The 22,952-nt window shown below is 37.0% G+C and overlaps 2 protein-coding genes across 2 annotated transcripts; both read right to left on the bottom strand.

Annotated features, from left to right (window-relative positions):
• Positions 1–6,522: 6,522 nt before the first annotated feature.
• On the bottom strand, positions 6,523–10,349 carry c6h15orf40 (chromosome 6 C15orf40 homolog). Its single transcript, XM_062421286.1, has 4 exons — positions 10,173–10,349; positions 8,662–8,782; positions 8,373–8,500; positions 6,523–7,564 (listed from the first exon to the last, which is right to left on the bottom strand). The coding sequence occupies exons 1-4, from the start codon at positions 10,320–10,322 to the stop codon at positions 7,475–7,477; spliced, it is 489 nt and encodes a 162-aa protein (XP_062277270.1). The 5' UTR covers positions 10,323–10,349; the 3' UTR covers positions 6,523–7,474.
• A 6,072-nt stretch (positions 10,350–16,421) lies between these two features.
• Positions 16,422–17,411, bottom strand: LOC133981883 (B2 bradykinin receptor-like). Its single transcript, XM_062420749.1, has one exon. The coding sequence runs from the start codon at positions 17,403–17,405 to the stop codon at positions 16,422–16,424; it is 984 nt and encodes a 327-aa protein (XP_062276733.1). The 5' UTR covers positions 17,406–17,411.
• Between the last annotated feature and the right edge of the window lie 5,541 nt (positions 17,412–22,952).

Below are 22,952 nucleotides of genomic sequence, written 5' to 3'. Positions count from 1 at the left end.
AATACTGCAGTACTTTTACTGTAATACTGCAGTACTTTTACTGTAATACTGCATACTACATCGCTCATAATACTGCAGTACTTTTACTGTAATACTGCATACTACATCACTCATAATACTGCAGTACTTTTACTGTAATACTGGATACTACATCACTCATAATACTGCAGTACTTTTACTGTAATACTGCATACTACATCACTCATAATACTGCAGTACTTTTACTGTAATACTGCAGTACTTTTACTGTAATACTGCATACTACATCGCTCATAATACTGCAGTACTTTTACTGTAATACTGCATACTACATCACTATAATACTGCAGTACTTTGACTGTAATAATTAAACTTCTTTATGGTTGTTTAGACACTGGCAGTGCTCACTTAAGATCATGATCTCTGTTTAATACCAAAAAAAAAGCACAATACACAACATGTTTATTAACCTTTAACCAAAACCTCAACTTGACCATAAAGAAAGTTTAATGTTAGAATAATTAAAGAGTCAGAGGATCAGTTTTTACAGTTCATCCTAAAGGAGAACATGAGGAACATTGATTCACTGCAACCTGCTCTTTAAATGCAAGTAATATCAAATCTACTTCTATTTTATTTTATTCAACTTATTTTCATTATATGATGTTTTGCATTAGGAGGATTTCAGGTCTAAACTGGGATCAGTAATGCAAGATGTGTGAAAATAACTTTAGATTAATGATAATATAAACTGGAGTAAGAACCATGAACACAACTTTTTGAATAAGGTGAATATTCTGCATGTTTTAGATGAGACCTAATAGTCTGAATTATTATATTTGAGAAAAAGAAACATAAATCTTGATGGAGATTAAGTTTAATTGAGGACATTTCAAAGGTTTCAAATTGCATGTGTATGTAATAATATGACTAAAATAATGAAAACATTTAGTTTTATCATCCCTTCTTTTCTTTTCTGGATCTTTGTGAGGATCTTAATAGTGAGCGCTCTAAATTAAACTGGATATTTGGTGATAATTGAGTTTTGTTGATATTGGTTTTAATGTTCTTTTTTCCTTCATGACGTTTCTTCCCAGACTTTTTTTTATTTACGGCCACAAACCGAGCGGATTGTTGTTGGCCCTGCAGAGTCAGAGCTGCAGCGTCTAAATCCTCCTGTTGTCAGCGAGGCATTAGTGTGGGAATAAAGAACATTGTGCTGATGTGAAGTTAACGCTGGGCACGCTACTGAAGAGATAGTAAACAAGGAGAAATGGTCTGAGTGTTATGTCAGCTCCTGGAGGGCAAGCAGACGTTTTCACAGCCATTCAGGAGACGGACTATAAATAAACCTGCAGACAGAAGTGAGGTAAGAGGTTTAAAACTAGCTGTAGGACATGATTTGGTCTGTGATTGTCTCTTTATGTGATCAGTGCTCCGTCCTCTCCGTCCCGGGAAAATACTGCTGACTTGTTATTGTGAAAGTGAGGATGAAAGCTGATGGTATTCTCTGCAGAGATTCTGCTGCAGCTCTGCATCTTTTGATCATCCCTTCTTCTTCTTCTTCTTCTTCTTCTTCTTCTTCTTCTTCTTCTTCTTCTTCTTCTTCTTCTTCTTCTTCTTCTTCTTCTTCTTCTTCTTCTTCTTCTCCTTCTTCTTCTTCTCCTTCTTCTCCTTCTTCTTCTGCGGGTGTTTGATCCTCTGTTTGTCAGGCTCTGGGCCATGCTCCCTCTGACTCTCTTCTTCTTCTATTAACATCATGTCACACCACCGAGTTGAATTAGTTTTAAAGAAGAAGTCGACTCATTTGTGTTGCAGTTTGGGGATTTTTGCTTATTTACAGGACAGTGAAGAGAGACACATGAAACATAAAAGGTCTGTGGTCAAGTTTGATGCTTAATAGAAAGAGCCGACAACTCAGCTCAGACCTGAAACCCCATTTAATGTTAATCTGGTCCTGCAGGTAGACAACACTGGCCTGTGTCTTCCAGACTTATGCTGTGTCTCTAATCACATACTTCTGTTAGCACACTGTGTATTAGATTATCGTTGGCGATACCACATCATTACAGACTGCTGAATTAACCTAAGAAATCTATTGATGTCTTATATGTGACAACAGTATAGTGGTGCTTAGTGCAAAAAAAAACCATGTATAATTTACATTTGTATAACGCAGTGATGTTCACCGTAGTTACAACGTCCTCGGTCCTCATTTCCTGTTTAAAAAGTGTTCCCTCTCCTTCTGCTGCAGAGCCAAGATGGCGACCGTTGAGGGCGAGAAGTGTCCATAGTTACACACTCAACTTTTTGCTGAGTGTTTCCATACTTCGGTGTGAATGCACTCAGAATATTAAGTGAGAAGTATGGAAGAATGCCGCATGATACAAATTATACCCTAACCCACCACTATACTGTTGTCACATATAAGACATTAATTTAGCGGTCTGTAATGATTTTGTGCAATAATGCTAGCTTGTACTAGTACACTTCTATTAGTACAGAAGTGTACTAATAGAAAAATACTACACAGAAGTGAGAGTACTAACAGATTTGAGACACAGCATGAGATTTGCACATTTTTATCCCTCTATCTTCTCACTTCCTGTCTCTGATCCTCTTAAAGTAAACTCAACCAAATCAGACCAAATAACTTCTTATCGCATCTGTACGGACGTCTAATTGCTTCTTGCTATCTTTTAATTGCAGCTCCTAAATGATCCGACAGGTCGCGCAAAACTTGGACGGTGATGCACCTCTTTCATCACCAGTGTGTGAATTGTGATCAGATGATCTGTGATCGGTCACTTCATTTGTTGAGGGCTCATTTTCATCTCACTTTAGAGATCTGTAACAATCTGTAACTCCTCTAAAATCTTCACAAACTGACCCGAGAGATTCTCCAGCACCCAACATGGAGGAGAAGAGGATTTATGTTTATGAATCCCTAAAATGTAGGAGGGAAAACGTCCGTCCAGCCAGCAGAGGCTTAGCAGAGGGTCTGAACATCCTTCAGCCTGACAGGAGCTCCGGCAGCAGACGCAAAGCTGCTGATCCAGGCTCACCAGAGGGGACGTGCCGTTAAAAATCAGCTGCAAAAAACCAGCATGAAGACATTTCATTTGGTCAAACTTTAAAAGAACTCCCTCTAGCCCACTCCAACATAATTCTTATATAAAGTGACAGTAGAAATAAACTTTTACTGTCTCAGACAAGCGGAAACTTTGTTTGCAGAAAGCTGGAATATATAAAATAAAAGTCAGCAGTTGGAGGACGAAGCTTCATACGAGCTGTGATGTTTGATACGCAGTCATTATCTGTCCGGGCTTTGATGTCAGCGGAGCTCTCCGTCTCTTTGAAGCTTTTTAGTTTTAACTCTGAAGAAGCCGAGGCTCATTACCAGCTCCACTAATTCACTGCAATCCTCTGATTCTATGGCCGATGATGACTTGATGCTAATGAGAGTTTCTTCTCTGTTTTCCTCTCCAGAGAGTTCGGTCGTGCTCATAAGTGACGTTCAAGATCGTCCGACACGCCGGGGGCCCCCACAGACACGCATTCACATGCTCACCCAGGGGCCCTGATGGTCTGCGCCCCTGGGTGAGGTGAACATTTCTGTCTGCAGAGTAAAAACACACCAGGCCAATGATCATATTCTGCATGTGACATTTATATGTGTGTGTGTGTTAGAGTTATGTGTATATATTTTATATCTTATTTTATTTTTTTATGCTGCATTGGACTGCTAACACTTTAATTGTATACTTGCAATGACATTAAATATCTATTCTATTCTATTCTATTCTATTCTATTCTGTTCTGTTCTGTTCTGTTCTATTCTATTCTGTTCTATTCTATTCTATTCTATTCTATTCTGTTCTATTCTATTCTATTCTGTTCTATTCTGTTCTATTCTATTCTATTCTATTCTTTTCTATTCTGTTCTATTCTATTCTATTCTATTCTATTCTGTTCTATTCTATTCTATTCTATTCTATTCTGTTCTATTCTATTGTATTCTATTCTGTTCTATTCTGTTCTATTCTATTCTGTTCTATTCTATTCTGTTCTATTCTGTTCTATTCTATTCTATTCTATTCTATTCTGTTCTATTCTGTTCTATTCTATTCTATTCTATTCTATTCTATTCTGTTCTATTCTGTTCTATTCTATTGTATTCTATTCTGTTCTATTCTATTCTATTCTATTCTGTTCTATTCTATTCTATTCTATTCTATTCTGTTCTATTCTATTATGTTCTATTCTGTTCTATTCTATTCTGTTCTATTCTATTCTATTCTATTCTGTTCTATTCTATTCTATTCTATTCTATTCTATTCTATTCTATTCTATTCTGTTCTATTCTATTGTATTCTATTCTGTTCTATTCTATTCTATTCTATTCTATTCTATTCTGTTCTATTCTGTTCTATTCTATTGTATTCTATTGTATTCTATTCTATTCTGTTCTATTCTATTCTATTCTATTCTGTTCTATTCTGTTCTATTCTATTCTATTCTATTCTATTCTATTCTGTTCTATTCTATTCTATTCTGTTCTATTCTATTCTATTCTATTCTATTCTATTCTGTTCTATTCTATTCTATTCTGTTCTATTCTGTTCTATTCTGTTCTATTCTATTCTGTTCTATTCTGTTCTATTCTATTCTGTTCTATTCTATTCTGTTCTATTCTATTCTATTCTGTTCTATTCTATTCTATTCTGTTCTATTCTATTCTGTTCTATTCTGTTCTATTCTATTCTATTCTGTTCTATTCTATTCTATTCTGTTCTATTCTATTCTGTTCTATTCTGTTCTATTCTATTCTATTCTATTCTGTTCTATTCTATTCTATTCTATTCTGTTCTATTCTATTCTATTCTATTCTATTCTGTTCTATTCTGTTCTATTCTATTCTATTCTATTCTATTCTATTCTGTTCTATTCTGTTCTATTCTATTGTATTCTATTCTGTTCTATTCTATTCTATTCTATTCTGTTCTATTCTATTCTATTCTATTCTATTCTGTTCTATTCTATTATGTTCTATTCTGTTCTATTCTATTCTGTTCTATTCTATTCTATTCTATTCTGTTCTATTCTATTCTATTCTATTCTATTCTATTCTATTCTATTCTATTCTGTTCTATTCTATTGTATTCTATTCTGTTCTATTCTATTCTATTCTATTCTATTCTATTCTGTTCTATTCTGTTCTATTCTATTGTATTCTATTGTATTCTATTCTATTCTGTTCTATTCTATTCTATTCTATTCTGTTCTATTCTGTTCTATTCTATTCTATTCTATTCTATTCTATTCTGTTCTATTCTATTCTATTCTGTTCTATTCTATTCTATTCTATTCTATTCTATTCTATTCTGTTCTATTCTATTCTATTCTGTTCTATTCTGTTCTATTCTGTTCTATTCTATTCTGTTCTATTCTGTTCTATTCTATTCTGTTCTATTCTATTCTGTTCTATTCTATTCTATTCTGTTCTATTCTATTCTATTCTGTTCTATTCTATTCTGTTCTATTCTGTTCTATTCTATTCTATTCTGTTCTATTCTATTCTATTCTGTTCTATTCTATTCTGTTCTATTCTGTTCTATTCTATTCTATTCTATTCTGTTCTATTCTATTCTATTCTATTCTGTTCTATTCTATTCTGTTCTATTCTATTCTATTCTGTTCTATTGTATTCTATTCTGTTCTATTGTATTCTATTCTGTTCTATTCTATTCTGTTCTATTCTGTTCTATTCTGTTCTATTCTATTCTATTCTATTCTATTCTGTTCTATTCTGTTCTATTCTATTCTATTCTGTTCTATCTATTTGTATAGCACTTTTCATGCATGGTAATATAACGCAAAGTGCTTTACATAGCCAAAAGAAGAACACCTTTCCTTTAGGTTTCACTTGATGTGGTCTGTTTTCTATCGTGTCTCATGAAATCAGAGAAGACACAGCATAAGAATCAAGATTTTCAGACAGTGGTAGGAGAGAAATCTTTTGTTTTCATGTCTTAACACAGGTTGTAAATCTATCACCAATCTGTTTAATGTTTGACTTCCACATCATCACCTCCAGCTTGTTTTTTTCACTGTCTGCAGGTTAACTACTAAAAGACATTAACAGTAACACAGTGCCACCTGCTGGCCAGTTACAGCTGTGTTTACATACAGTATCTAAAATAGGAGGTCTGAAAAAGGTTGATGATCATCATGGGCATCAGTCAGGATGTGTGGAAAGGAAGGCCATGAAACTTCATTTCACTCTTAACAAAGATTTATTTCACTTTATTAGGAATTGCATCAGTGCAGCATTAAATGAAGCGGAGGAAAAGACACACATGGGTCTCCAAGTCTGAAAGGAACAAATAGAAGATTATATTTACACAATAAATCAAATCATCCCTGTGTCTTCAAAATGAGGTAAGTGATGATTTCAATTAAACTAAATGTACATAGGATACGATGTAAATGAAATAATATGTAAACCGTGAGAGGGAGTGCAGTCTTTAAATAAGGCTTGAGTGGACCAGGTGAACTTAATCAAGACAATTAGGGGGTCACAGAGGGTGAACCAAACAGCCTTTTAGTAAGAAGAAAAGAAGAAAAAAAGGAGGTAAGTGAGGTGTTTATTTTTTTAACAAAAGCATCTAAAAATTCTGTCAGTCTTGTAGGATTTAAATTTCCATCCATCCATCTTCTGCCGCTTATCCGGGGTCGGGGTCGGGTCGCGGGGGCAGCTTCCTAAGCAGGGAAGCCCAGACTTCCCTCTCCCCAGCCACTTCGTCCAGCTCTTCCTGAGGGATCCCGAGGCGTTCCCAGGCCAGCTGAGAGACATAGTGTCTCCAGTGTGTCCTGGGTCTTCCCCGGGGTCTCCTACCGATTTAAGTTTAGCTTCTCCTAAACTGTTGCAGATGATATGAAATGTCAATCACACAGATCATATTCAGTTTATTATAACAGGCATGAAAAAAAAACCCCCGCTTCAGACACTCCTAATATGTAAACATCATGTTCAGTCTATGTCTCTCTTGGAGCTCCAGGTGGTTTCAGGAGCACTGAAGCAATGAATCAATATAATAATTTTGGTATTGGATTTGTATGGATGACTTAAAATGATAAAATAGTCAGAAGATAAGTCGTCTAACTGCTTTAATCATTATTATTTTGTTCAGTAAGGTATATTAAATCCCATCACTTTTAAAGGACAAGTTCACAGTTTTTAAAGTCTGTCTTGACTGAGTCGAGTTTTCTGCTTTGCTGCTTGGAAACGCCTCCTGCTTTCTGATGATTGGTTGGTGGATCAGTCCGTTTCCGTGGTGATGCTAATCTTCTTCAAGCATCCCACTGGGCCGCAGTTCATTTAAATTTTAATATTCACAAAAAACAACATTATTATTATTTAGTCTGCATGTTTTCAGTGAAATGAACATGATGGGATCTTCCATCCTCTGTCCTCCTCCTCCTCCTCTTTCTGTCAGCTTGCAGCCTCTCTGAGTCTCCTCAGCACCTCCTCTGGGCTGAGACTGGAGTCCACACTGATGAGTTTGTCTCTGGACCTGGAGCCCTGGAGGAGAGGAGGGGAGAGAAAGGAGGTGAAGGAGGCAGGATACACACATGACAGAGAAGGGGATAAACTTTTCATCTCCCCCAAACTAGACTGTTTTTGCACTTTTTCTACTTTTTACAAGCTATAACTACACTTGACAGTAAAGACAGCTGCTGTATTATTATTATTATTATTATTATTATTATTATTATTATTATTATTATTATTATTATTATTATTATCATTTTCCTCTTCTCTTCATTTCTTTTGGATCTGTACAGAAAAAAACTAAGTCAAAGCTTCATTTAGCTAAGTTTCCATCCACATGTTGTGCACATTTTGACCAAATTTACAGCAAATCTTCAAAAGAAAATGTTGTGAATGCTTGTTTCAATCCACTGCTGCTATGTGATCATTAGGAGATAAATAGTTGGTGGAGCTTATTCTTCAGTCGGTGCTATTAAACCGAACACACTTTTCTGTTTGCTTCATGTATTAATTTGAGGTAAAGTTTCAGTCTCATCATCTCTCCACACAGATCTGATGTTTTTATCTCTTCAGTGGAAGCTTGAATCACATTTAAGTGATTAATGTAATTTGTTTTTATTAACACGTGAACTTTTACACTTCAGACAAGTGTGAAAACACTCGCTATACTTTGAGATACTTTTGAAAATGTATCTCACAAAAACAGGTGGATGTAAATTCATGGCATGTCTTTGCTTCAGTTTGTGGTGACTACAATGAATCTGTACTTCACAATCACTCTAAACACACCAAAACCTGTTTCCTTCAGTGGATGTTAAAGTTAGTAAGTTTGAGGAACCTTGTCCAGAGATATGTGACTTTTCTTCAGGCCCAGAACTTCAGCCAGGTAACGGATAAGCTCAGTGTTGGCCTCCCCGTCTGTAGGAGGCGCTGCGATGGCGACTCCCACCGACTCTGTAGAAACTTCTGTATGAAGGAAAAAAGCAGTTTAGTCTGGATCTAGTTTTAGATCTCATATTGAAACTATGGTACAGAAAGTATGCAGTGACATTCTTGCTTTAAATCTTAGTTCTTATTATATCCTTATTATAGATGATTGTGTGATTGTAATCAGTGTGTGCAGTGACCTGTGATGCCGCTGTGTTTGGAGCCAGGCTTTGCGTGCACCGTGATGGTAACAGCGCCGCTTTTGTCCCGAGTCACCGGACCGGACGCCTCTGCCTCTGCTGCAGCCGGCGGCTTCTTCGTCTGGTTTTAACAGTTAGAGGGATTAATGAGGTTAGACATTACTGATCCTGTACATTCATCATTCATTCATACTCCACCTTGATTTAACTTGAGGATTATTGATGGTTCATATCACAGTTTTGAGATTGACCTCACACTTCATCACTACATCTCAGAGGGAAATATTGTACTTTCTCCTCCACTACATTTATCTGACAGCTTTAGTTACTTTTCAGATGAATATTTGACACAGTGGATAATATAACAAGCTTTTAAAATACAACACATTGTTAAAGATGAAACCAAAAAGCAGTGTGTAGTCGGCTCACATTTCAGATGTCTATGAGTTGTTAACAGCTCCACCAAATAGTGATTTTTCCCTCTAAACTTCTCACATGCTTTCATTTCAATAAATGTTCAAATGATCCAATATTTCAGCAAAAATCAAAGATTAGAGAAAAAGTCCAAAAAACTGAAAACACATTTGTGTATCAGAACTTAGTTTTTTCTTCTTTCCTCTCCCATTAATCATCTCACCACCCCTCACATTTATCTGCTGACCCTTTGGAGGGGCCCCACCCCTAGGTTGGGAACCACTGGACTAAACTAGCTAACTGTATATAAAGTAGTGTAAACTAGCTCCACCTCCAGCAGCTACAACAGTAACATGCTGCTCTAACACTGATGCTTCACTATTAATAATCTAATGATGTCATAATAATAATATATCAGTCAGAGGGACCAAACCACTACTTTTACTGTAATACTGCATACTACATCACTCATAATACTGCAGTACTTTTACTGTAATACTGCATACTACATCACTCATAATACTGCAGTACTTTTACTGTAATACTGCAGTACTTTTACTGTAATACTGCATACTACATCACTCATAATACTGCAGTACTTTTACTGTAATACTGCATACTACATCGCTCATAATACTGCAGTACTTTTACTCTAATACTGCATACTACATCGCTCATAATACTGCAGTACTTTTACTGTAATACCGCATACTACATCGCTCATAATACTGCAGTACTTTTACTGTAATACTGCATACTACATCGCTCATAATACTGCAGTACTTTTACTGTAATACTGCATACTACATCACTCATAATACTGCAGTACCTTTACTGTAATACTTTAACTACATCACTCATAATACTGCAGTACTTTTACTGTAATACTGCATACTACATCACTCATAATACTGCAGTACTTTTACTGTAATACTGCATACTACATCACTCATAATACTGCAGTACTTTTACTGTAATACTGCATACTACATCGCTCATAATACTGCAGTACTTTTACTGTAATACTTTAACTACATCACTCATAATATTTATGTACTTTTACTGTAGGAGGATTTTTAAAGGCTTTATTTACTCACATTTTTCGCCTTTTGGGGCATTTTAGTGTTTCTATGGTAACGTCTGCAGATATCAGAGACACAGGGTGATGGTATAACTTCTACCGGTGGTATAAACCTCAGTGATCTTATAAAAACACCAGCTGTAGTCAAACATGACCGTGTAAACATCTACCTGCTGCCTGCTAGCTTTCTATCAGTTAGCTGGTTAGCTACAGAACGATGTAAACAATGTCACTTCCGCTTTTCAAAATAAAACCACTTCCGATCATCTTCTTCTTCATAATAAAAGAGGACCAACCTGCAATATTTAACTATTTTTCCAAGCCTGTCTTAAAACAACATTTAGGAGCCAGTATGAGCATTGAAACGTCTTTTTCCAGGTTTTTTTTTGGCACTTCTCTTGCCTATTTAATTTTATTATTACTTATTATAACTAATATATATAAATAAATTACTTCACTTTAATCTGAGCAATAACAACATCATCTCTAGTATATTATCACTCAATACCAATATTACTGTTGTGCTGTAAATAATGTAAATAATGTCACATTATTATTATTTATTATATATTTCTACTATTATTATTATTGTTTTTGTACTTATTTATTGTTCTTTATTCATTCTTATTGATACTCTTCTATTTTTACTGTCCACTTGCTGCTGTAATACTGTAAATTTCCCCATTGTGGGACTAATAAAGGAATATCTTATTTTTTACCTAGCTCCAGTAACAACATGTGCCTGTATTAGCATGCCATCATCATCACCTGCTAATATATAATGATCATGCATCATTATATTGAAATGTGGTGTGTTTCTAGGGCACAGACCAAAGCAACACCACAAATGAAATGATGATCTGGTATGGAACAATAGACCTCTGCTCTGTTGCCAAATAAAGGCTTGCTGGATGCGCTTGAAATTTAAAAAAAGAAAAAAGAAAAAAAGAGTATCCACCCACCAATGTCCTTATTAAGAATACATATTTATTGGAATGCCAAACACCAAACTGGATGTTGGTTAATAGTGTGTTGCACTTAAAATGAAAGATCTATTTCAGGCTACAAAATCAATTTCCAAAAAAAAAAAAAAAAATGGTGTGATTCCCAATAAACTCTTTAGCAGTTAAAAATAAATAAATAATGTATTTACATTTTTAAATTTAGTTTATTTCGAACATGTAAATAAAAAAAGAGAAAAATATTATCAGACAAAATGAAAAGACATGCACCAGTCAAGGACAAATGAAGGAATGAAAGAAAAGTGAGAGAAAAGGAAAAAACAACAACAAAAAAACAAAAACAAAAACAAAACAAAAACATAATTCCTCTATTCCAATTCATAATCCCAATTCTAAGACATGATTATATAAGTAGTCATGATACCTATAATGACATAATAACAATTAAGTCAACACAACAAAACAATAATTTCATCACTTTCACAGTTAATAGAATAACAGTGTTTCCCATTAAGACTCCCAATAGATTGTGGCGGCCCACCATAGTCTAATTTGTGCCGCCTCAGTCTCATATTTAGCTGAACACGTTTGTACACTCTCCAAAACGTTATGTTGTTTTAGGGCTGAGCGGTATATTCGGGTTTTTAAGATCAACGTATTTTCGGAGGAGATATAGGACGAGGCGTAATCTTTTTTTTGTGCAGATCATATTGTTAATTAACTGAAATAAGTTGTGATAACTTTCCACCGTCTCTGTCTCTGCTGCATGAAGGACTCAGCTCCGCCCCTCTGAGACAGGGGAGAAGAGAAGCTAACGTTAGCATCTGCTATAGCTTGCTGTCACTTCTCATGGTGTTGCTCTCCTCTGCTCTCAGAGAGTCTCTTCAATGCAGGAATACTTCTACTTTATTCCTCCTCACTGTTCTGTATAAAAGGTCCGGACATAGAATAGGTGGACAGAGTTGCTCCGCCAGTAAGCGGCTGCAGGACGCTTTTGTGTTAGCTGTGGTCGAGCGAGCTAGAGAGTGAATGAAGAGAGGGAGCACTGACAGTAAGAAATCCGGTGAATCAGATCAATAACACATTATTTTCTGATTGTTTCCAAGTGGTTACTTTCAACAGCTCAAATAAACTTCCCCACACAGCTCCACTCAACCCTGCAGCTCAGCCTCAAACCTCTGAATCTGAAACACCTGCATGCTGTTTGAAACACAGCAGCAGCTTTATGCTGCTTTGGTTGGTTCAGTTTAAAAAAAGCAAAGTCTTAATGAGAGATCTTCTTTATTTCCATCTGTGAAATAAATCAACTCTGATCCTGATCCACTTCTAAGTCATCTGGAAGTCCAGTCTTTTATTGATGAGCAAAGACAGTTAGTTAAGTTATTAGAAGAAACACGATGTAGAAAAAGAAAATGTACTGAAACAGTATTTTAAATGTTCATAAGTCATTAACTAGTTGAACTTCGATAATCAATCATGGGCATTGGTCCTTTTTGATTTGTTTGATTGGAACATTAAATGAACTGGTAAAATGTCTTTCTCGTGCTTTGTGGGTGTGTCATCACCATTCATACCAGTAGTTCAACCAGTAATTAAATTACTAAAGCACACTAAAAATGTCTAGATACAACCTCTTAATTTTGCACCAGAATGAGACATTTGACTTTTGAAAAAATGCACACAATGTTCTTCTGGGGGAGCATCCCCATGGACCAGCCCTAGATGGTCGGACCGAGACCGAATCTCCCATATTCTGTTAAAATTCTGTGGGAAACATTGCGTTGGAAAATCGCCCAAACAGCCAGCAGAACACACATGGCAAATTCATCTGTCATTCCTCAAAAAACACTTACACCTGCAGAATGATTCAAGACATGCTAACTTTATGCTTTGTACACTTTGCATGCTTTGACACATTTGCCCAGGTTTGTGTGTGTGTGTGTGTGTGTGTGTGTGTGTGTGTGTGTGTGTGTGTGTGTGTGTGTGTGTGTGTGTGTGTGTGTGTGTGTGTGTGTGTGTGTGTGTGTGTGTGTGTGTGTGTGTGTGTGTGTGTGTGTGTGTGTGTGTGTGTGTGTGTGTGTGTGTGTCCTTTTGTTGTGTGTTAGAACTACACAAATGTAACTCTGGACGATACCTGTATTGAAAATAATTGTATTGTGAAATGATGTCGTTATGAATCATACTTATAAATCAGAATCAAATTTATTGTCATTATACAGGTAGTACAACAAAATACAAAATATATAAAATATAAAAAAATATTAGATTATGGGCAACACTTTCATTTGCATTTTTAATTAGGATGTACATTGATTTTCTACAGTTTTGTGTCTGTTGTTTTTTTACAGCACAATATGTTATACAATAAACTGTAATTCAGACATATATTTAACCTTTGTGTCGTCCTCCCGGGTCAAATTGACCCCGTCTGTTTTGACTGTTCCTTCTTTCCATCCTTCCTTCTTCTTCCTCCCTTCCTTCCTTCCTCCTTTCCTTCTTCTTCCTCCCTTCCATCCTTCCTTCTTCCTTTCCTTCTTCTTCCTCCTTTCCATCCTTCTTTCCTTTCTCCCTTCCTTATTTCCTGTCCTCCTTTCCTTCCTTCCTCCCTCGTACCTTCCTTCTTTCCTCCGTCCTTCCTTCCTTCCTTCCTTCTTCCCTTCCTTATTTCCTGTCCTCCTTTCCTTCCTTCCTCCTTTCATCTTTTCCTTTCTCCCTTCCTCCCTCCTACCTTCCTTCTTTCCTCCGTCCTTCCTTCCTTTCCTCCCTTCCTTCCTTCCTTCCTCCCTTCCATCCATCCTTCCATCCTTCCATCCTTCCTTCCTTCCTTCCTTCCTTCCTTCCTTCCTTCCATCTTTCCTTCCTTCCTTCCTTCCTTCCTTCCATCCTTCCATCCATCCTTCTACCTTCCTTCCTTCCTTGACTCGAGGACAACAGGAGGGTTAAACAAGTAAAGTTACTAGTAGACACTTTGTATATAGACATACAGTGTTATAACTACCTAAACTAAATCGTGATATTGATCCATGATGGACCAAATAAAAACAGAATCTACTCTGAGCATGGGATCATTTAAGTGTAATCAAGTCTGCCTTTTTTTTCTTGTTTAATTAACTGTATGAAATCAGCATTACCGGATCTCAGCGATTAACTGGGAGAGTGCAACGTCACCACTGGGAGGTTAAATGGGGTCCGATTGTAAATTTCTTACAGCTGTGAGAAGTGATGCGGTTCAACTTTGAGAAACTGTTTGTGTGTGTGTGTGTGTGTGTGTGTTTGCATACTTTGTGTGTCAACTGCATATGTGTACATTTATGGTTATACCAACACAGTATTCAGTGTAAAACCTTAACATTTACAGGTGTGTTACATCAAGTTAAACACACAATAGTTTGCAAATTTAAAGTAGTCAAAGGAAGGATGTATGTCACAATGTCAGACACAGCAGAGAGTGATATTACATGGATATTAAATATGTATGTTTGGCATTAAAATATAACAAGTCAGAAAAAGTAAGGTCATGTAGAAGAACCGATAAAAGATCTGCACTCATATTGTATAAACTGTTTATTTAAGCATGAGAAGGATCTTACTGAGCTGTTTAATTATGTAACAGCGTTGGTATCTCGAAAATTTGAAAGCAATTCCAATGAAGGGCACGAGTGTTATTATGGCAGACAGCGTAATAGGCTATGACTCCTATATCCTGTGTGCTGTTCCACTTCATCCATGTTGCACCAAAAATGGTCGAAAATGTAAAGAGGACGTCATGAGTCACATCTAATCACTTGCATTAACCCTTTGTAGATCACACCAAGAAAGTGCTATTTAAAAAAAATCTAAACCTCTGTCTTTTTGAGGTCATGACAACACAAAACATGGAATTTTTTTTTCATTGACCCTAAATGTGATATTTTACAGACCTCTACAGACCTCATTCAGATCTCATTTATTCTAAACTTTTTTAAAAACATGTTAGAGACTCATTCTGTTCATGTACAAGATGAAAAAAATGAAACTCAACTCTGATGTCAGCAGTGATTTGTGTTATTCTTCGTTTATACACTAAAGCACAACCTGTATCTATAGCAACCATAGAACAACCTGTATCTATAGCAACCATAGAACAACCTGTATCTATAGCAACCATAGAACAATCTGTATCTATAGCAACCATAGAACAACCTGTATCTATAGCAACCATAGAACAACCTGTATCTATAGCAACCATAGAACAATCTGTATCTATAGCAACCATAACACAACCTGATGGTGTGTCTGTGCATTACATACCTCATACAAGTGGTAAAGATTGACCTAAAAGTTAAATGGGTTCAATAGATTTAGTTTTTGAGCAGATATCATGACACAAAGTGACCTGTAGCAGACCTACAAAGGGTTAAATATGATAACACTTTCTCTTTCATTTTTCTCCTGGTCATCAAAGAGTGTGTTGGGGAAGTTTCTACACCTCATACAGTAAGAACAGTAGTGTGGCATCAACATCTACCAGTAAAGCTTTGGGTTATTTTCCTCCTGGAGCAATTATCTTGTACTTCACCTTTCTGTCTACACAAACACAATGCAGAGGGGTCAGCTCTATGTTCCCACGTTTCTAAGAAATTATTTAACTCTCCTGTTGTCCTCGAGTCAAGAAAGGAAGGGAGGAAGAAGGAAGGAAAGGAGGGAGGAAGGAAGGATGGAAGAAAGGAAAAAGGAAGGAAAAGAGGGAGAAAGGAAAGGAGGGAGGAAGGAAGGAAGGGATGAAGAAGGAAGGAAAAGAGGGAGGAAGAAATGAAGGGAGGAAGAAGGAAGGAAAGGAGAGAGGGAGGAAGGAAGGAAAGGAAGGAAGGACGGAAAGGAGAGAGGGAGGAAGGAAGGAAGGAAGGAAGGAAGGAAGGAAGGAGGGAAAAGAGGAAAGAGACAGAAGGAGGGAGGGAGGAAATAAGGAAGAGAGGAAGGAAAGGAAGGAAGGGAGGAAAAAAGGAAAGAGGGAGGGAGGAAGGAAGGACAGAAGGAAGGGAGGAAAGAAAGAGGAAGGAAAGAAAGAGAGAAGGAGGGAGGGTAGAAGGACAGAAGGAAGGAAGGAAGGAAGGAAGGAAGGAAGGGAGGAAAGAAGGAACAGTCAAAACAGATGTGGTCAATTTGACCCGGGAGGACGACAGAAAGGTTAGACTTAGAACATAGAGCTGTGGGAACATAGACACGCTCCGATGCAGGCATTTCAAAACAAAACAACAACATACTCAAATTCTCAAAAAAAAACCCCACTACAATCCTGCACATCAGCTTGAGACATCCTTAGTTTAATTACTTCTCGTCGTGTTGGTGTTCACAGGGGAGACGCTTAAAGATGTTGTCGTCATGGTACATTGTGAGAAGACTTCCTTAACTTTTTTCCTAAAGTTCTTTCCGACGATGATGTAGAGGATGGGGTTGAGAACGCTGTTGAAGAGAGCAAAGACGGTGACGGTCTGGCCAGCGATATCTAGGATGGCAGAGAAGTAACATCCTTCCGGTTTAATAACTACTTTTATCGATTGCAGTATCTTAACAACGTGGTATGGCACCCAACAGATCAGGAACGCCACGAGTACCACCAGCACCAAAGTTGTCGCCTTGTGCTCCGCTTTCCGATTGTTTGATCCCAGCATCTCCCGACTTTTCAAAGCTTTGATGATCTTGAAAGTGCAGTAGGAAATAATACAGAAGGGAAGGATGAACCTTACGAAGAGTATCCCCTTAAACAACACATATACAGCGTTGCTAGGGTTATCCACATTGCAAACAGTAACTTTAATTTGTGGGTCATATTTTATGTCCCTGAAGATGAGTGCGGGAACAGCCAGGAGAAAGCCAAAACCCCAAACCAGCAGACAGCCCAGTTTGGCATATTTTGGCCTACGAAATCTGTCACTGGAGAGCGGGTGCACCAGTGCGAAATAACGATCTATCACGATCAAAACAAGAAAGTAGATGCTGCAGCAGACGTTCAAATTGATGACCAGGATGAGCAGTTTACACATGGCATCACCAAAGGCCAAGTCAAATCTCATGATTACGTTCAAAGCCCAGAAGGGCAGACAGGACACCAGAACCAGGTCGGCAGCAGCCAGGTTGCTCAAGTAGATCTCGGGCACGGTGAAGGCATTCTTGTGTAAGCAGTAAACCATCAGGACAAACGTATTTAACACAATTCCTAGTACAGATATGAGCAGGATACATGTGGCAGACCATTCAAGGGTTGTTCCCACAGGACAAGCAGTGCCATTAGTGTTGTTTACAACCATAGCAACAGCTGTGGCGCTGAATGTAGTAGAGATGCTGTGGAGAGATAGAGGAAGACGAACATTAATATAATCACAACGTGGAATACTGGAAAACTCATTTTGCTTCGTGCAGCTCCCAAAAGTATTTGTGCTATTTATGGACAAAAAAAACTGCACAAATATCCTGCCTGATTGTTTTTTTAATAAACAAGCTTTATTAAAATGATAAAATAATCCTTATCAAATAACTTTCACATTTTTCACGGTTTGTACTTTTTTTTTATACTTAAAAAACTGTTTTTGTGGTGCTAGTTGACACATAATTTAACTTAGTAACAAAGGAGAGAAAAAAACAACATTTATTGGTGTACGGTGTATGAAAAAAATTAATGACTGCAGAACATGAACGACATTTTGCCTACTCCTGTCTTGCTGTTGACTATTTTAATAAACCCCTCTTATGGATTATTTATCAAGTACTATTTTTGTTTCCTTTTTATACATAAACCATAAAAAATGTATAATGCAGTTTAGAGCAGTGGCGATTTTAGACCCTTTTTATGGCTGCTCAAGCACCCTTAAATTTGATCTCAGCACCCCTAAAAATAAATAAATTATTATTGTATTATATGACTTTAATTATTTTGCGAGCCTGTCTGTTAGAGATGGGACAAACACTTATGCTACAGGTTCAAATGCTTTTATTTTAGCAGCTTTAATGTAATTTGGATAGTTCTGTCATTAATATTGCCTTTCCCTCAGGGTTCATTAACTGCCTCAGTGTCCTCTCTGTAGAAATCTTTATTCTGAACCATTATTATTATTATACACTATAGTAGACCATTTAACTATGCATTCATATTTTTTGTTGTAATTTACGTAATCCAGTGACATGAGTAATTTAGCAGAGGGGTTTGAACCATAGACTGTATATAAAATGGACGTAACATCTGTGACGTCACCCATTGGTTTGTGGACTGCTGCTCGGAGGCCAATAGTATCGGATCTGAGCAGCGCCATCTTGAAAATTTCAGGTGCATGCTGGGAAAAATAAAAACAGGGATTCTACTTATATGGGCATCAGGAGGAGCATGAGGCGCCCTCCTGAACCTGTGAACCAATCAACCTGTCAATCACGATGTAGCCACGCCCTAATGCATACCCTGCTTTATCGTCAAATATAAAATCAGGGAGGCCAAAATTTCACAAATGAACATCATACTGCATTGAAGAAGGCTTTAAACTAGCGATTGAGACCATAAACACATTTTGAAAACGTTTACTGAGGTTAGAAATCAAGTGAGAAGTTGGTGAATTCTCCATTGACTTGTTTAGAGACGGAAGTCCTTTTGACACCAAAACGGTCGCCCCCTGGTGGCCTTTTGATAGAATGCAGTTTTAAATTACTTCCGTGTTGGCATCATTTCAGAGGACCAGAACTCCCCGCTTGGTTTGAACACTTGCAGGGCGTTTAATGTCACATTTGTGGTGTACAATTTAGATAAAAATAATTAATAATGATCACTGATGCATTTATTATTTGTGTATTTTATTGTTGGCTATTATTTGCTAAGGATAATCAAGACTGAAGCATACCCTGAATTATATGTGATTAAATGTATTACAATTTTATTATTATTATCTTTTAAAAATAAAAGAATGCAGTAACAAAAGTCACAAAACAGTATTGTAATTGAGATAGTATATAACTCAAAGTAAGTGGGCATCAGTCAATGAACTGAGGTAACCCTTGTATAGAAGAAACTGAACTGAAGTAACCCCTGTATTAATCACTGAAGTTTCAACTCCATGCACCTGTGACTGGAGTTTTGAACGAAAAGAGCATTATGTGATCGATACCAAAAAGGGATTTCACACTTTCCCGGGATGCTCAGACAATTATCACTATAAAAGAAAAACATTTACCTGAAATCATTGTATCATATCTGCATAGACGCTGTCTGTGTTGTTTTGATTCCGAGGATTTGGTTTGTCGACGAATACAATTCTGACTGCATTCAACTGGACGGCTCTAGGTCTGTTTGGACCTTTTGAAACTTTAACTTCTTAAAATATTGAATTATTGGACTGTTAATTTGCTACTACACATTCTCATTAGGAGCTGATCCCCCCCCCTAAAGGTCGGACGCCGCTGGTTTAGAGTAACTTAATGTGTTAGTTACTGTCTCTATAGCTGTGGAGCCCAAACAGTGTGGCTGGATCTGGTAACCATCAACTTCAAGCTTCAAGCTCAACCCGTCTCTCTAGATTTAATCCTTTTTCTGAGAGAATAACAGTAAAACATTTACAAAAAAATCAAATACAGACCAAATACGATTTATACATACCTTGCAGGCAGATGAGTCATTTCTACTGAATAAGTCCAGATGTGAAGTGCCCAGATACACAGCAACACTGTAGTATTCCTGCTTCCTTTCACTGCCTTCTGTCGCTCTCCAACTCTCTCTCTTAAAAGGAGTTCTCAAGCATGAGGAAGATGTCCAGATATGGACGAGCAAGCATTCCTTCTTCTGTTAATGGTTCGTAGCAGTACATTACCCTTTCTCTTGCTGTTTTAAGTGATGTGTTTTCTCAGACTAATGTTGTTGCAATAGTTTGTTAGATAATATGTTTACATTTTCAGGCTTAATATAGGTTTTTTTAATATACACTATGCTCTTCAGCTCTTAAGATGTGTATATTGTTATCCATGCTGTCAGTTTGATTTGTGCCGGGCTTGTTCTGCATCATAACAACGACCCCAAACATACAGCCAGAGTTGTCTGTCTTCTGTGACAAGAATAATAATAATAATAATATTAATAATGATGATCATCTTTATTTATAGAGCACTTTTCAAAACATTATTACAAAGTGATTTACAAGGCAGAAGAAAGTTTGATAGTACAGGTGTAATATGATCCGCCTCTTACTTCTGGTTAAAAGCCTATAGCAGCTGAATTCTGTACAGTCTGGAGTTGATTTAAGGTAAAAAGACTGTTGCAGTAATCTAGTAAAATGGTCTCAGTGTTATTAAAAGTCCTGCAACAGATAATATTGCCATCACACAGAGCCCTGATCTCAGCATCATTGAGTCAGTCTGGAATTACTCAAAGAGAGGGAAGCAACTGAGACGCCTAAATCCACAGAAGAACTGTAGCCAGACTAGGGCTGGGCGATATGGACAAAATCATGTATCACGATATTTACCTCGATATCGATATTGCAACAATAATGTAGATGGATAATCATCGGTAATGTGGTTATAATGACAAAGTGGGTAAAAAGTAAATAACAGAACAGCTAGAACAGTCTCACTGGAAACTTCCTGCACTCTCCTGAACATACGCACTGACTTTCATTCCCATCTGATAAAAGGGGACGAATGGCAGAACTTTGACAGACACAATGTCCCATTTACACTCTTTATTGGACTAAAGTTTAGCTTCTCAAACATAATGTCCACATACAAGTTATAAACTACTTACAGGCTTTTAAACACATCTCTACATCACTGCAACAGGCCAACACACACACAACTTACATCTTACTGTAATGTTCTTGCTCTTATTTCCTCCCACTTATTCAAAATAATGTGAATATTTCCACCAAGTGAATGCTGTCCCTTCTGAGCTGCCGTAGACAACCACAGTGATATGACAGCAGCACATAGACGGGTGCCTGTCTGCCAAAAAAGTAGAAACAATTACATAAGTGCAATACTAGACAATTGACAAGACTTCACCCTCCTCAGTATCGTACTACCCTTGGTCAATTTTCCTTAAAATACAGAGGTACAATACTCAATGATCAATTTAATAGTTCCATACAGTTTTTTTAAACACATATAAGAGCAGTTTAGGGGCTGCTCTGATTGCTCAGGTCACTTTTTTTTATTTGTATTTTTAATATTATTATAATTTTGCTTTATTTTTATGGTAATTATTTTTTTTCTATTTTTTTTTATTTAACTTGTGAATTTTAATATAGGTAGAGGCCCTGTATAAGTTTCTTGCCGCTACCTTGCACCTTCCTTTTGTTGTTATTTCTTTTAGTCTTATTATTGTGGCGGCTGTGGCTCAGGAGGTAGAGCGGTCGTCCTCCAATTGGAAGATTGGCGGTTCGATTCGGTCCAGTCCACATGTTGATGTGTCCTTAGGCAAGACACTTAACCCCAAATCAAGGCCGTAGCCAGGATTTTTCAAATACCAAGGTCAAAAAGAAAACCACACCCTAAATAAAAATAAGAAGTAATCCATGATGTATTTATAATTCTTTCTTGCTGTGCATTTCTCAGTCATGGTCACTCTTGTGGTCCAGTTCTTTCTTATCATTTCCAATTTTGCAACTTAAATCAACTCCTATTTCAGTATTCTACAACTTCTATGGTTGTATCTTTAAAAAGTATAACTGCAATATATTATTTTCTTTGTTTGTTCTTAAAATGTGGAATAAAGCACGGCCTGCTGGGAAAGGGGGAAAAGGGCTGGTCCAATGAATGAACACTTTGCAAAATCGGGTCATGTCCAATTCACAAATGTAGACATAAACATATTTCTGGCTATTTTCAAGTCGCAGTTCACTACTACATCTACTGCAGCGAATATTTTTTCTGAAAGTGAGCACTTAAAAATCTCCAGTAGCCTAATATGCTGTGTATATTTGTGAATTTGTGACGAATCTGCTGACGGAAGCACAACACAGCTGGAGCTGTTCTGTAAGGAAACCAGTTAAATTGGAAACCAGTTGGGACATACTGGGGGCCAGTGAAAAAATTCCCGGTGGATTTCAAGGAATCACTCCGCCGCTGGTTATAGCCGACTACTTTTGTTTTGACATGGTAGCAGTATCTGCAAGTACGTGTCGCGTGACGGTCCGTTGATGCAAGGATAATTGTCTCATCGGCTATTTTCACTTCACAACAAAACGAAACTTCAAGAAAAAAATACCGAGGACATGACCTCGGTGTCCTCAATGGTAGCTACGGCCATGCCCCAAATTGCTCACGTTGCTGCGTTAACCAGAAAATAACCACACATGTTGTCAACAAAGAATGTCAACTTTTTCACTTCATGTTAACCACACATTCTGTGTTAACATGAAGTGAAAAAGTTGTGATAACAGAATGTGCACAGGATGTGTGTTGCAGTTTCATACACTGATGCAGCAAAGGGGCAAACCTATTTTTATGGTAATTATAATTTCTTTCTATTTCATAGTTACTTCCTGCAACACATAAACTGTGTCAGCACACATCTCACAGCCTCACTGGGATCTAAAGTGACAACGCTGAAAGAGTGCCACAAGTTGAGGATTTAAAGCTATTTTCATTTTTTAAATAACTTTTACTCTTCTTGGTCAATTTCGCTCCGTCGATCTTATTCTGCTGACAGTTTAAATGTAAAAGATAAGAGGAGGGGCATTGGGTTTTATGCACTGGGTTCTCACACCAGTTACTGACTTCATGTTTTACTACAGTATTCATCAATATATTTGAATATTCTTAAGGAACAATAGTAGGCTATGACTTTTTTTCCTTTTTAAACAAATCTTGTGTGAAAACTGATT

The sequence above is a fragment of the Scomber scombrus genome, chromosome 6 (assembly GCF_963691925.1).
Source record: "Scomber scombrus chromosome 6, fScoSco1.1, whole genome shotgun sequence".
NCBI classification, from domain to species: Eukaryota; Metazoa; Chordata; class Actinopteri; order Scombriformes; family Scombridae; genus Scomber; species Scomber scombrus.
The sequence above is the reverse complement of the archived record's forward strand: the minus strand, read 5'-3'. Positions and strand labels throughout refer to the sequence as shown.